Genomic DNA, 15,314 nt, shown 5'->3' on the forward strand with positions numbered 1-15,314 from the left:
GCGTAGAGCAGAGTGGAGTGGCGTAGAGGGTGTTCTGTAGAGCAGAGTAGAGTGTTGTAGAGAAGAGTGACATATAGCGGAGTAGCTTGTCACAGAGTGGAGTAGTGTAGGAGAGTGGAATAGCCTAGAGTGGAGCAGAGTGTTATAGTCTTAGAGTTGCGTGTAGTGACAGAGTGTTAGAGTGGAGTGGCATAAAGTGGAGTAGTGCAGAGGTCAGAAGTGTGTTGGAGAATAGAGTGGAATAAAGTGACATGGCATGGCAGAGAGGGATTTGCTTAGAGCATTGTAGAGTGGAGTAGTGTTGTAGAGTGGCACAGAGTGGAGTAGAGTGTTGTAGATTGGCGTGGCGTAGAGTGGAGTAGGGTGTCAGAGTGCAGTATTATTTAATGGAGTACAGCATTTTAGAGTGGAGTATCATAGACTATTGTGTCGTAGACTGGATTAGAGTGGCTTAGAATGAAGTGGCATAAAGAAAAGTGGTACAGAGTACACTAGTGTAGAGTGAAGTGGCGTAGAGTGCATTGGTTTTTAGTTAAGTGGCGTGGAGTGCATTGGCATAGAGTGCAGTGATACTTGTAGAGCAGACTTATGTAAATGTCTATAGGAACTGCTTAAGAGAATAAATTACAGCATTGGAAAAGCTGAGAAAAAGGGGAAAAACAAGTTGCAAAAGTCAAGAGTACATTAAGTAAACCAGTACATCTCCGCGCAAAAGCATCGTAAGGGAGTGCTGAGATTTAGGAAAATGGGGGAGATCACTTTACGCCATAAAGACAATTTGAGGTAGCGGTTCCCTATGAAGTAAAAGTCCAGCAGTGGCAGGATGAATAAGACAAGTGGAAACATGAAAGTCCTTGCATAACCCAAGCCAGAGAAAACTAGCTAAACCACAGTTAGTAGAAGGGCAGCTAAATACCATTTTAACATTAAAACAGGAAACAGGTCTCAACTAGAATATCACTGGCACAGAGCGTGTTTCGCAAATTCAAACCGTTCAACAACTTACCTAACCCTAGATATCAAGCAGAGTTGCACTTGTGACAAAGGAAACATTTAGATACACTGTAAAATCTGCTTCAGGTATTGTCCTTTTTAAAATTACCCTACTAATGAAGCTTTGAGAGGTGAGTTTTTACTTTGTCGTCCTGGTGAAGGTCCTGACAGCCACATTTAGAAATTTCTGTTGGGGGATGGACATTTCTAGCATTCACAGAGACCACCATCAAAGTGGTTCCTATGAATGAATTGTAACTTTGACTTGTGGCTCTGTCAAACATGACGGAGCCGTACAACAAAGTTACAAAGTTTTTTAATTCCCAGAAATAAAACCCAAAAGGCGAAAAAAATAAAAATAAAAAAAATAACAATGACTCCCTTGCCATGGGAATTACCTCCCATGGCGAAGAGAGGGGGAATTTTTATGTCTTTACTGCCTCTTGCCGCCAGGGTGTTCCTGGCGGTGACGGGCAGTAAAAAAACAGCTATATGTCCGCTCACCTAAATTGGGCGGACAAACATATAGACTTTTATTTTTAAAGCAGTTCATGTCCCATGAGAGCCTTGAATCCTTAGAATGGTGGAGGGGAGGGAGAGATGACCACCCCACCCACCTGCCCCTCTGTCCAGCAAGTAAGCCAGTCGTCGACAGAGCAGGATTTCCCAGAATGGTTCTCTGGGTAGATGAGTAGAGCAATGCAGAAGCACAAACACCTTGGACTCAACAACAAAATGTGTGAGCAACTAGGGGAGGGTAGATATGCACAGACTTGAGTGAGAAGGCTCAGCAAAGTCTCGGTAAACATTACTGGCGCACTGTCATTGAAAGTAGAAAACACTTCCGCCCACATCTCTGTCCTTAAAACCCACTTATCAGACTTTTGTCTGAGGAAAACCGATTTTGAAGTTAATTGCTTTGAAACTGTAATTTCCTTCTTAACTTTCTGGTTACTGTCTTTGAATTGTGTTTGCATGACTCTGCCTCTCTGAAAGGAAGCCAGCTTATCTCCATAGAACCAATGCCCAGCATTCCTTTTGCATTGCTGGGTTCTAGGCTATACTTAGTTCACAAAATCAATGAGTGTTTGACACTACAGGCCTGATTTACGCTTTGGCAGGCACATTTGTCAGGGTGGCAGAAGTAATTTCCTCCACCCGCCTAGCTGGACTACCGCCCTCCTTTTCAAAAGGTCTCGCTCTCCCTGTGGAGATCTTTGCACGTTCAGAGGAGCCGCCATATTATGGTAGCTTGTTCATCAAACTTTTTTTGTTTCCCAAAAACAAACTCCTAAAGTAGAAGTTTATTACTGAACAGCAAAAAATAAATGATCCTGATGCCCTGGAGTTTTCGCCCTGGGTGTGGGCTTATATCTCTTTATCTTTCAGTTTGGGACTACCAGGGTTTGTACTCTAAATAAGGCGAGGGGCTGATGCACCAACATAGAGAGTGGAGCCAAGAGAGGCACTGCCATTGGAAGCATGGCGGTCTACCCGACTCAAGACAAGCAGGTGGGCGGTCACTTTGGCGGGCACGGCACTCTGCCACGTTGTGCGGAGCACTCTGTCCACCAAGTTCTTAATCCAGCCTCAGTTCTGGTGCTGCCAGCACAGAGTGTGAAATGGAAGAGAGTGTTGTACCCACGTGTGGCAACTACATGGCTTGCATTGTTTGTGTGGAAAAGCAGCTTCAAGTGAGTGAAACTGGCGCACAAGTACGAAAATGTGAAGTTCTTGTGACCTGAGAATATTAAAAGGCTCATACATGGAATAAACATATCCAAGTAACAAGAGCTATGAAGTACTGGTCTCTGTTGTGTATCAGAGTACAGTGTTAGGGAGAGCAAAGCCCTATATTGATAGACTATATTGTTGGGTTCCACAATGAAAATGGTCTCTAACTCCAAAACCATCTAAATCATATTTAACATTGAGTTGATGAACATCTGTCACTTAGATAGCGACAGGTATTGATTTGCTTTGTAGCGCTGAGACTCCATAGAAGTCCATTAATGTCTGTGGATTTGAGCACGAAGGGCCACAAGCAGAGCCCATCCCACAGCTCAGCAAGAGCACAATCAATAAGGCACACCTCAATAAAGGCCCATAGAGACACAGCTGAACCAGAGCAAAACTTTGAGCAGCAGGAGAAATAGTTTCAAAGAACATCCAACAGAAAGGAGGAAAACAAGAGCCGGCCACACTGCAGAAAGAAGCCTAGCCAACACCACAGTAACCTGTGACACATTCAAACAAGTATCTCACAGCCAAGAAGCAGTGTTTGAGAAGAACAGAAAACGCAACATAAAGACAGATTGTGAGTAAGCAGGAACCGTCAACATACAGCAGGAGTAGAACATAATAACGTTCAATTTCGCTTTATTCAACAATTTTGTCATAAAAGCAGTAGAACGTACAATATTATATGAAAATAGAAAAGCAAGCAATGAGGTATAGTAAATACAACATTATCCAGACGGAGACTCTTTACATTACGTAAAACTATAAAAAAATAAATGGTGGTAGATTGAAAATGTTTTAAAACATGCATAGAGATGCAGCAAACATAAAAACAAACAAAAGAAAAGCTATGTAGCCAGTCCATTAGTTAATCTTATCTGCGCAATGGGAAGCATGCAGTTGTGAGAAGGTAACCAGTAAGTGATCAATTGTCCGATACTCAAAAATGACTTTTATCCTGTCGATCGGGCAGCGGCTGCCAAGGCCCTGGCTCTGATAACCCACATTGTGCCCAGAAACCTTGCAACTGCACATGCGTAAACCAGGTTAGAATCTGATCTTAAAATTCTTAAAGAACATTACAACCAGCAAAGGCTTAATTCAAAGAGATAACAACTAGCTGAATAGTTAATCAGAAGACGGTAGAAAAGAAAGAAAACTGTACAAGAACCAGAATGACTGTAGCTCAGAGAGAACTCAACTAGCAGAGACGCAGTTCAGCAATAACAACATTAAAGGAAAATGTGTTAGGTATTATTGACACGGCAACACTGCAAATAAATATACATTAAGTAAACAGTCAGAAAGCATTTTCCATCAGTAATAACCAGAGTGACACAAGTCACCAAGAACAAATCGTGTAGCAGAATGCCTTTTTATTCAGAGCCATGAAACTGCTACCATCTAAACAACAAGATGAATACAGCTCAGCAAGGATCCAACGAGTAGAATAGAGTGTTCCTGCATAGAAACAATCAAGATAATCAAGGCGGCGGAAAATGCATGCCAGAGAATTAATCTCAGTTATATCTACATTTTGTTGACACCACAATCCAACTCGCAGTTAAGGGAAAACGATACCCAGTTAATAGTATTTATAGCATATTTACACCACATGAATGAAAAAAGCAGAGAAACATCTGTACAAGTAATAGGATGGATCTATTCTATTTCAAATTGAAGACTATTTCCACAACACAAACCACTATAAAGGTGCAAGACAGAAATAACAAGTCCAACACACAGATCACAAACAGATTTCAGCCTTAAGATGACAAGATTGTCAAGAGACAGCTCCATTTCTTCAGTGTTACAAAATGCACTAGCTGTACAATTCCATTCAATGCAAGTAACACCTGTCTCCGAGGCGGAAACATGTCTTCTTCCCTACAGAGTGTAAAACAGCCAATTGGCTATCCAATTTTTAGTAGAAAGAATGGATTCCTGCCTAATTCCTAGGTAGGATAAGTTCACTGTGATTTCATTTGTATCATCAATTGTAAATTGACTGCTAAATGGGGAATGGGGTGACCTGACGTTCTTTATATGCATGGACAACCTGGGCCAACCCATCAGTAATGCTGTATCTTGCTTCTAAGCATCCTGCCATCCATCCCGAGCATGCACGCTTCCCTGGGCCCAACATCCATGCAGCAGATCCGCCACACTGCTCTAGCTAGTCATTTGTACCTGAAATACGGTGAGGATGGCAGCAGGAAAGGTGTCGAAGTTTGTGGTTGGTGTTTCATCTTCAAAATTAAACCTGCGAAGAAGGTAGAGAAGACAACATTTATTGCGCATTGATAATGAATCACTTCTATGTCCCTCTTGCCTTACTGCTATCTCCATTTTGCGGTACACACCCGTTACGACGCAACTTTTACTCCGCACTACCATTACAACGCGGGCATTACAACGCATGGCATTACAACGCATTGCGCTGGGGGGCGCTCTAGGATAAGAGGTAAGTTTAATTTACTATCCAACACCTTCCCTAGGGTCCACGGGGACTGGAGTTAGAATAGTAAATTATACTTACCACTATCCAGCACCCCAAAGCGCTATGCGTTGTAACGGTATTCGTTGTAAATACCGCGTTGTAATGGTACGCGGAGTAAAAGTATGCGTTGTAACGTCATACATCCCCATTTTGCATGTAATAGGATCATTTTTCAGACATGTCATTTCTGCAAAGAAACTCACTAGGGTGGAAATCCATTGCTGGACTCTTGGGGAGAACCTCAAAGCATTTACTCCATTTCCTACAGTAGCTGTATTTGAATTGCTTCCATTGCTTCCAGGGCATTCCTATAAATTCCCTCCAAAATGAGATTTCATGTTGTTCTACATAGCATACTTCCTTGTACGGATTGTTTCGGGGTCCCAAGCCCCTCCCCTAGGAGGATCTCCATGCTCCATGTCTTCCTGCACACTGGGTGGGTCCAGAGAACCTTCTTCCCCTCCCAATGGAAAGCTCATACCTCTGAACCATCTGTCTAAGAGTTAATGAAGCCCTAGTCATCTTATAAAGTGATTTTCTGCTTCAGATGAGGATGTTCACACATGTGTTCAAGGCTCCTACATTTGATGAGAGGGCCCTAATCACTCACCAACATTTGGAGAACTCTTCTCTTCTTTTGGGATTTGGGGCCTGAATCACCTACATCTACATACTGATCCATGGGTGTAAGTGCCTGGGGTATCCTCCATCCCTTTAGTAGACCCTGGCCAGTTACTTCCATTTAGAGCATCTCTAGACTCCTGTGGTATAGTTTTAATCTCCTGCCAACTCCCCTTCCTGACAGAAAGCTAACTGGTTCCCTCCCAGCCGTAGAATAAAATCCTGTGTCTTGTCTTGATAGGGGAAACGCAGCCAGTTCCCAACTATCTGTGCAGGTAGGCTCTCGCCTTCATCAATGGACTCAGCAGTTACTGATGCTACGCCTTTCTGAGCACATGATGCCGAGTGACTTACAAGCCCCCGAAGAGCTGCATCCCCAACAAGGCAAACACAACAATGAAGAGGAAGAGGAGGAAGAGCAGGCTGACGATGGACTTCATGGAGTTCAGCAGCGACACCACCAGGTTCCTGAGTGAATTCCAGTACCTGGCAAGAAAATAAACTCAGTCAGTTAGAGGCAGAGAATGCAGACAGAATCACCACTAACTTCCCAATTCAAAGTCACCCTTACTAAACATATTACCAACCATTTAAGACCCAATACTACTGGAGGTGACCCAAGATTGAATTGTATATAGTGCTCCACTTCTGAAGAAGCACAGTGGACAAAATGACAAAACACTGGAATTAAACCACAAATGATTACCAGTGGTTGAGACCTCAAACATTCCACTCATCGCCGTTTGTTGTTTCAAAATTGATGCCCTAAGTCTCACAGGTAATCCCAGACATTGGTTCTGTGATCACTGTACCACAGGATAAAGGCTGCAACCTATTGATGAGGTTCAAAAAGGCTGAAGGCTGAAATCAGTTAGTGGTTTCTTGTGTTCTTGTACACAGAAGACGTTGTTGGGCAGATCAAGCTGGACTCTTCCCAATGGAACATGACCAAGACGGATTTGCATATGGCTGCCCTCCCTCCGGCTGCAATGGTGCAGTGGACAAAAACCAATAACTGGAATGTGGCCTGAGTAATTCTCAGTGGCTGGGACTTTTGCAAGTATTCCACCCATCACGTTTGATTGCTTTAACTGGAAACCAAGGGTGCTGTCACCTGTCCTAGAGCGTAGTTGACTCAAGGTCCCAGGGCAGCAAGGCCACTGCTCAGCAATCTGTCATTCCATCCGAATGCCTATGAGCTTGAGTGAACAATCCCTCAAAAATATGCCACTCCCTTTGGGCTTGGTAAACACTATCTTCTTATGCCATTCCAATCTGAACACTTTTGTTCACTCAAGGGGTCCCATGAGGCCTCACACTGATATTTCTGGTGCATGGGGAGTTTGTGTCAGTGGGTGTGAGAAATGGGGGTCTCTCGTAGGCAATGGTTTGCACCTTTGTCCAAATAGGGAACCTTCTTTATGGTCAGGGTAAGGGGGATACACTTCTAAAATAACCCCTGCTCACCCCCTTGGTAGCTTGGCACGAGCAGATAGGCTTATCTCAGAGGCAGTCTGTAAAGCATTTGTGCACACATACAGTAGAACAGTGAAAACACTACAAATGGACACCAAATCAGTTTAGAAAAATAAGTAATCTTTATCTAAACCAAACAAGACCAAAACGACAAAAATACACCATACAGTTATCAAGATGTGAATTTTAAAAGGTATAAACAGTTCTGTCCATAGCAAACTATAATTGGGACACTTCCAACACAAAGTACCTTGGATGCGTCAAAATCATAAACAAAAACAGCTGCAGTGAAGGTGATGCGTCTGTTCCTTGTGCGCAGGGAAGGTGATACAGCGGTTCCTTGCTCCAGGGGGGGAGGTGCGTTGGTTCCTTACTGCCACGCACTGGAGGTGATGCATTGGTTCCTTACTGAAGAGGAGGTGATGCAACGGTTTCTTACTGCGGCCCGACATGGATGTAGACTCTGGAACGTGTCGGTTCTCGATGCGGCTGCAATGGCACTGCTTTGATCTCTCCAGCCCCGGTCCCACGATGCGTCAGTTCTTGCAGCCGCACAGCAGTGCCTGCGTCAGAGTCAGTGCATTGATCTCGGACTTTGGAGATCGGTGCATGAGACTCGGCGTGTGGCAATTTCTCCAGCCATGGGCAGGTGCTGCATTGGTTTTTAGCGGCACGATGGCGATGCGTGGCAATTCTTTCCGCACAGCTGCGAGGCATCAGAAACGGGTGCGGACGTGTCATGCTTCTTTAGTTGCTTCTCTTTTTCCAGCTCCCATCAGCAGGAACAACCTCCAAAAGCCCAACACAGGCACCTCTTGGAAGGTCAAACTCCCAGCAAGACAGTTCAGGTGAGCTGGTGGCGAAGTCTTTGTGTCTCTGAGATATCAGAACAGGCGGTGAGCTCTATTTCAAGCCTTTGGAAATCTTCTTCAAGCAGGATACACATATGGTTCCCCTCCTTGGCAGAAACAGCCACTGCAGGCCAAACACAGACATCACACAGCAAAGGGGCAGTACTTCTCCTTCAGCTGTCCCAGCTTTTGTCCTTGAACGAGGTACCTCTTGAGTCCAGGAGTATTCTAAAGTTCTGGGGTCGGGCCCTAATATTTATATTCCATTTATCTTTGTTCTCTTGTGGCAGATAGCCTCTGTGCTCAGTCAAAACCAGTTCTGTCCTGCCTGGCCCAGCATCCTGGCAGGAGGTGGAGACAGCATTGTATAAGGCAGACCATGCCCATTCAGGTGCAAGGAAATCTCCTCCCGTACTAAAAATGCAGCCCAGGTCTATTCAGCCCTGACTCGTCCAGGAAAAGCAGGACACACCTCCACCTACCACCCCGCCCCCCCCAGTGGCTGTCTACAGTGAATGCACATCCCCAGCCCTTGTCACTCCAAAGCCAAACAGTCAATCCACAAACCAGCAGAGGCACACTGGATGGCTAAGCAAGAAAATACCCACTTTCTAAAAGGGGTATTTTCAAACACACAATATGAAAATCATCTTTCCTAAAAGATTCATTTTTTATATTCTGAGTTCAGGTATACTAAACTCCATCTTTCCATCTTGTCCCAATGGAAAGTTATACTTATAAGATGTTATAAATAAACTCCCATTCTATCCTATGGGACAGATAGCCTTTCAATAGTGAGAAACGAAATACAGTGTTTTTTTACTATGAAGACATGTCACACACATCAGTACATGTCCTACCTTTCACATACACTGTACCCTGCCCACAGGGAAACTTGGACCTACCTTTGGAGTGACTTACATGTAAAAAAAGAGAAGGTTAGGGCCTGCCAAGTAGGTGCACTTGCCAGGTCGATATGGCAGGAGAGACTGTGCGCAGAAACTGCAGTGGCAGGTCTGAGACCCCTTTGAAAGGCAGCTTAGGTGGGTGACACAGTCAGTGCTGCAGGCCCACTCACAGCATTTGACTTACAGGCCCTGGGCGCACACAGTGCACTGTACTAGGAACTTAGTAGTAAGTCAAACATGCCAATCATGGAAACACCAATCCATATTCACAATTTACAGAGGGAACACATGCACTTTCACACTGATCAGCAGTGGCTGGTCTAGATCCCAAAGCAATCCAGTCCAACAAGAACAAAATGCAGCATGCAGCAAAAATACTGGAGGCAGGGGCAAAAAGACTGGGGGAAACAATGCCAAGGATACCAGGTCTAACAGTGGGGTCCTGGACATTTAGTATGACCTGAACCTGTGGAAAACCAGAATGAAACTGCCAGGAAAACCAAAAAGAAAGCAGAAAATGGCAGTAGAGGACCGTTGGTACGAACAACAATGGACCTTCATTCCTGTCGTTCAACTAACACCAGAGTTCAATTTCTAGTCCAAGAGAAAACCCTACACCTAAGGTGCAAAGAAAGTTTAAATGTTGCCCAACAAAGCATGCCATACACCACTGGCTTCAAGTCAGCATAGCACAGAAAACAGGGCAGGCAAAGCCCACTAGGAAAGAGGAGGTTGTCTGAGAGTGGAATGTAAATACCATGGGCAGACAGATGTTGTCCTCGTCTCAATTTTTCGGACATTAGTCTGCCTCACTACCACCTGCCCAGGGTGATTACTTTATCTTGCTTGGATTAAGTTACATCCTGTCTCAGTGTCTTTATCTGTTCCATCACAAACACATATCTTCTATCTTATGAAGTGTTTTTTTGAGTCTGGCTGTGTGCCCCGAAGGACCAACCCCTTTTTCCTAGCTGCCAACCATGTAGTCATATAATCCGTGCTCGGAGAGCACCACATCCAAACCACTCTCCTCCCTGTTTCTTAGTGCCCTGCCACCACAAGCCCAAATCTGAAGCAGTAACAGAGATGAATCCTGCAGAAGCCTCATGCCAGCAAAAGAAATAAGTGTTGTATCAGTGCTGAGGGGGTCATCGGAAACGATGTATCTGCGTTATGTTCCGCCACTGGCCTGTGGGGACATGGGCTGCCCTTCCCTGTCACGGAGAGGACGTTCGGCCTTCGCTTGCTGGGTCTATGCTGGTCCGCGTCACGTCATTGGCACCGGAGAGATATCCCCAGTGGCAGGAGAGCTGTTATCTTGCAGAGCTTGGCAAGACAATCAAAAAGCCATTTTCGCACAAAGTAAGAGTGTTTTCTTCCCATATCAGCTATTTAGAATGTTCACTTTCCTTCCCTGCACCCTGACTGGCTGAGAAATAGGGTGTGAAGTCCCAGGAAAGAGCCCTCTGAACACAGATCTGGATCACAGAGCTATTAAGATAAAAACCTCAATGGAGTACATTTGTGTGGGAACAGCAGATGCATGTGGGAAAGGCACTAACACACACAGGAGCTCCATCTTAGTTCAGCTCCATCAACTATTGCATCTTGTTCGGTTTCCGCCATCTGCAGGTGTGAACTGCCCCATACCTTCTAATGGGAGCCATGAAGATAACACAGGGTGTTGAAAAGGAATCCTAGTTGGCACTCGGCAATGTTGTGCCAAATGAAGCAATCATAACGTCACCACCCCTGTGAGGCCAGGCAACTATGTTTGCCACTGAGGCATATCCTAAAACCCATATAAACCAAGCAACATCTGAACCACTGAAATTCCCTACCACATCTACACAATTGTCTGAGATTTACACTAGATCACAGCATCAGACGCTGCATTAACCAAAAGCTTACGCTAAACACTAGAGTGTCACAAGTCACAAGTCTGGATCTTGCGAATTATGTAGGGGAGGCGTTCAAGATATTGTGCATGTTTGATATGTCTGCCCCAGTAAAGTCTTGGTAGAAGCTCGGAACCACTTTATCAAACCCATATGTTTTAGATATAATTTATCCAGAATTAATGATTTGATCATTTTAACTAGATCACCACTTGATGAATTTGTGTGTTATAATCTGTATACATTTTAGCATTTTTTTTGCAATTGTTTTAATAGACGCTTTGTATTAAGTCTGTTATATTTATAATTTTGCACTGATTCCGAATGTTTTATATTGTTGATCTCTGATGAGGTCTAAACAATTAAAACTGATTCCTACTACATCCCAATTAAGACAAGAAAGCTGTCCATCACATACTGCCCCGCCACACCTCCAAAAGGGCAGGTACGTTGAGTGATCAGCCTCCCACCCTACCACACCCACATTCAAGTTATTAATGCTCTGCACCACTGAATGGCCTATTTATGTCAGAAAGTAATTAGCAAAAATATCATCTGGCATAAATATTGTGTTTAAACAGCGCAGCTCCACCGTGCCCAACACACCCCTGATATAATGCAGATGAACTGTTTACTTTCCATAGAGGTGGAGCAAGGTGCTCCCAGGTCCCATAGAGTGTAACCTAGTGGTATCTAATTTACCCCCATATTTCTCAACTCCTTCATATCATCTTCAGCTTTCCAATGTCAATTGTCTCCTGTAGGGTTCAGTGGGGTCGCCCATCCTACTACACACCTTACTCACCCATGGGAACATGTCTTCCATCCCATTGACTTCTATGGGATCATGGTGTTTAAATACAGTTAAAAGGACACAAAAGGTTAAGAGATATAAGGACCATAACACCATCAAGTGGCGTCTGCACCCACAGTGGAGCTAAGGTACCCACCAGACATGCAGCACACCACGTGTGCCTGGAGGCATCCTCTACACACATTGACACCACCAGTGGTTGATAGTGGCAGAAGGAAGGTGGACTTACTTGGTGACTTTGAAGATCCTGAGTAGCCGAAGTGCTCGCAGTACGCTGATTCCAAACGAGGTTCCTGGCTTCACCACGGCCCAGATAACCTCAAAAATGCTTCCCAAGATGACCTGGAAACAAAAAGGCACTCTGGGTAAGGGAGTTCCTGTATGCTAGCTACACCAGCCCCTGCTCCAAGTAAGGAGGCATTCTTCACAACCCAGGGACAAAGGGTACCATTCCCACGGATGAAGGTTCCACCACCTCACCTGAAATCTCCATCCATACGTTTTTCACATCATAATGCGCTGGACAACACTACCCCAGGTCAAAACATTATTCTTACCCAGGAGCCACTGCTCCCTGTATGCATGTGTTCAATTACTGGTTGTTTGAAGGCCTCTGACCACTCCTAAGATGGCGGTGCCATGGTTTTGTGAGTGTCTGTTCTAGTTCACTGTGTGACCCTAATGTAAACTGCATTTCTTTAGTTCCATGCTTTTAAAGCGTCAACTGATTGTACAGTATTGGGAAACTGTACAGAGAAAAATCCAACACATCATCCATGAATAGAAGCAATACCAAAGAGGGTAGGAAGGAACTCTGTCTAGGATAGGAGCATGGGGCAGCTCCTCCGCTAAGGTGGAGGAGCATCACCTCACGGCTCTATGAGCACTAGGTAAAGAAAAACTAAAATGAGAATAATAACCAGCTTTTTATCATTTTAGTTTTCCGTTTCCTGCTGTGGGCGGGGCTGGATTGCTAGAGCAGGGGCCAGGAGGAGGAGTGGTTGCTTCACTCTAAAGTGCGTATAACTGTTTGGCCGGTCCTCTTTGGCCGACATTAAACAATCATGCGCACTTTGCATGTTCTGCACCCAGGCTGCATTACAGCCTGCGTGCAGAACATACCCAGGCCCCCATTCCCCATCTGAGTGCTGAACCATGTCGCTCAGAACAATCACAATGCTGCTTTGCAGTGTTGTGATTGGCTAGGGGAGTCAGGAGCCTGGTTTCTTCCTCGTTCCTGCTTCCCAGGATCTAGAGGCAGCGACAGTGAGTGGACTGAGAGGCGGCGGCCATCCGGGTGGCCGGCTTGAAGGTAAGTGTTTTTTTTTTAATTTACACCTCCCCGCGCAGCATCACTCCTGGTAAATAGCGGCCGCCTCTGGATAGGACTCAGGGTGAGGAGGGTCCACAGCTTACGGTTCATGAGAATCCTGAATCCCCAGGCTTATAAAGGTAAAAGTGGTATTTGATATGTTTTGCGTGGGTGCTTGGGTGACGCTGTGCAATTTTGGACTGTGCTTGCTGGCTTTTACAATGGTAAGTCAACTGACGCAAAGCTTTGCATTGCTCTGCACCAAGCAAACACATGTGCAAATCCTTAGCAAATAACTTCCAGGGAGTCCTAATGAGTACCTGGGGTTCGAAACAGTTTGATCTGATTTGTTTTCCTTGCCCTCCTGAAAGTAAGGATTGCTCTGGAGAGCCAGATGTCTGTGTGCTGCTGTGTACAGCTGTAGCTACAGTGTCATTACCTGTGTGGGATGACTGTGTGACAATCTATGATTCTGTGCTTGCCTGTTGCCACTCTATGATCATTGTGTTTGATGGCTGTTTGATGACCCTGTGAACGCCTGTGGTTGATCTGTGAGCACCATGATGCAATAATTGCGGAATAACTGTCTGCTGCCCTTCCCTATCATCTCTGTGAAAGGACTGTACGGTGACTGTGTGACAGCTGCTAGCAGGTCTGCTTAAAGGGTGTGATGTTACTGAGTAATGACTGTGTGACTGCCTGTCGCTCTTGTGTGACTATTTGTGTGAAAGGTTGTTTGACTGTCTGAGAAAATTCAGTGGTCATATGTTGAAAAAGTTCTGCCAGACAATGCTGTGACAGAATTGATTGACTGCTATCTGAGGTAAACAACTGATCTGTTAGCATCAATGAGAAAGTAATACGAATGCCTGTGTGGTAATCTGGCTATTGGCTTCCTTGTGATTGGCTGTAAGCATCTGGCGTTTGCTTGTATGAGAAGGTTTCGTTACTTTCAAGAGCCTGCATGACCTTCCATTGACCTTCAGTGCTAAATACCTGTAGGACTGCATGCAGCTGCTCTGTGGCAGTGCCTGTGCACTGTGCCAAGCCACTGTCTGATCTATGACCACTTGTGTGCGTGGCTCCATCACAGCTTGGTTGTGACAGAATTGAGGCTACTTGTGTTTCAGTTCTCTGGTGTTACTCCTGTTTCCTTAATCCCTTGTATGCTTGTGACGGAACCGTTCCGTCACAAGCCTCGGGTGAGCTGTGCTTGTGACGGAACGGTTCCGTCACGGCCCGCTCGCCACGCCTGCGCGGCGTGAATTCCGCGCCTGCGCTGAGCGTTCTATTGGGCGGGCGGGGCCGTGACGGAACCGTTCCGTCACAAACACAGCTCACCCGAGGCTCGTGACGGAGCGGTTCCGTCACGAGCACGGGAGCGCCGTGCGGCCGCCCCGCCCCCTTAGCACTGCAGTGAAGGGGTTAATCGTTGACTGTTTTCTGAATACTGGTGTGTGGCTTCCTTTAGTTAACTCAATTCTTACTGTCTTTGTGCTATTACTTAGTGCCTAACTGCATGATGTAGCTGCTGACACGTAACTACCTTGTTTTACCAAAATAGTTTGCTCTTCAATCTCCTTATAGTCCTTTTACTGAGTCTAGCAGTCATAGAACTGCCACGTTAAGCTTACCAAAATGAACAGCTCCTGTTGCATCTCTCCTACATGCATTCTCCTTTGAGGGGTGCCGTTTTTAGGTCTCGCCTACGACAGCGCATGCACAGCATGCGATCTCGCTTGCAAGAAATATTGTATACAACAAGAGGCTTTCAGCCTGCCCTTTGCTTAACATTTGATGGCTTCATTGTCACTCCTATTTGCTGCCTTATAATTGGTCACTGTGTGCTGGCTTCACTTCCTCTACTTTTGGCTGAAGAATGGACCAAGTACTGATAGCTTCAGCTTAATTACTGTCCTTCCGCTGGTCATGCTGTGATTGAGGTACTACTTTAATTTTTTTCTTCTTCCCAGTTGCCCGTGTTGAACCTCGTCACTTGTAGATATGTTTTGCTGTGTTGCACATACTTCAAAAATACCCTTTCTACTTTGAAATGGATATTTATTGTGACAACAGAAGTTATCTGCTTGCAAATATATTTTCACTAAGATATGTACACGGGTGCAATTGCTTTCTTTATGTGATAGGATTTTTTGCCAAATGTCTTCTTTTTCTTCTTTTTCATGCATGGGAAAATTAAC

At 45.0% G+C, this 15,314-nt stretch overlaps 1 protein-coding gene across 1 annotated transcript in view; it reads right to left on the reverse strand.

Annotated features, from left to right (window-relative positions):
* Nucleotides 1-15,314, reverse strand: part of CACNA1B (calcium voltage-gated channel subunit alpha1 B) — a 1,081,812-nt gene that overhangs the window by 367,820 nt on the left and 698,678 nt on the right. The window contains exons 14-16 of the mRNA XM_078642008.1: nucleotides 12,031-12,143; nucleotides 6,209-6,340; nucleotides 4,924-4,996 (exon numbers count right to left, since the gene is read on the reverse strand). Coding sequence (XP_078498134.1) covers nucleotides 4,924-4,996; nucleotides 6,209-6,340; nucleotides 12,031-12,143 — 318 coding nt within the window. The remainder of the gene's footprint in view (nucleotides 1-4,923; nucleotides 4,997-6,208; nucleotides 6,341-12,030; nucleotides 12,144-15,314) is intronic.

The sequence above is a fragment of the Lissotriton helveticus genome, chromosome 5_1 (assembly GCF_964261635.1).
Source record: "Lissotriton helveticus chromosome 5_1, aLisHel1.1, whole genome shotgun sequence".
Lineage (NCBI taxonomy): Eukaryota > Metazoa > Chordata > Amphibia > Caudata > Salamandridae > Lissotriton > Lissotriton helveticus.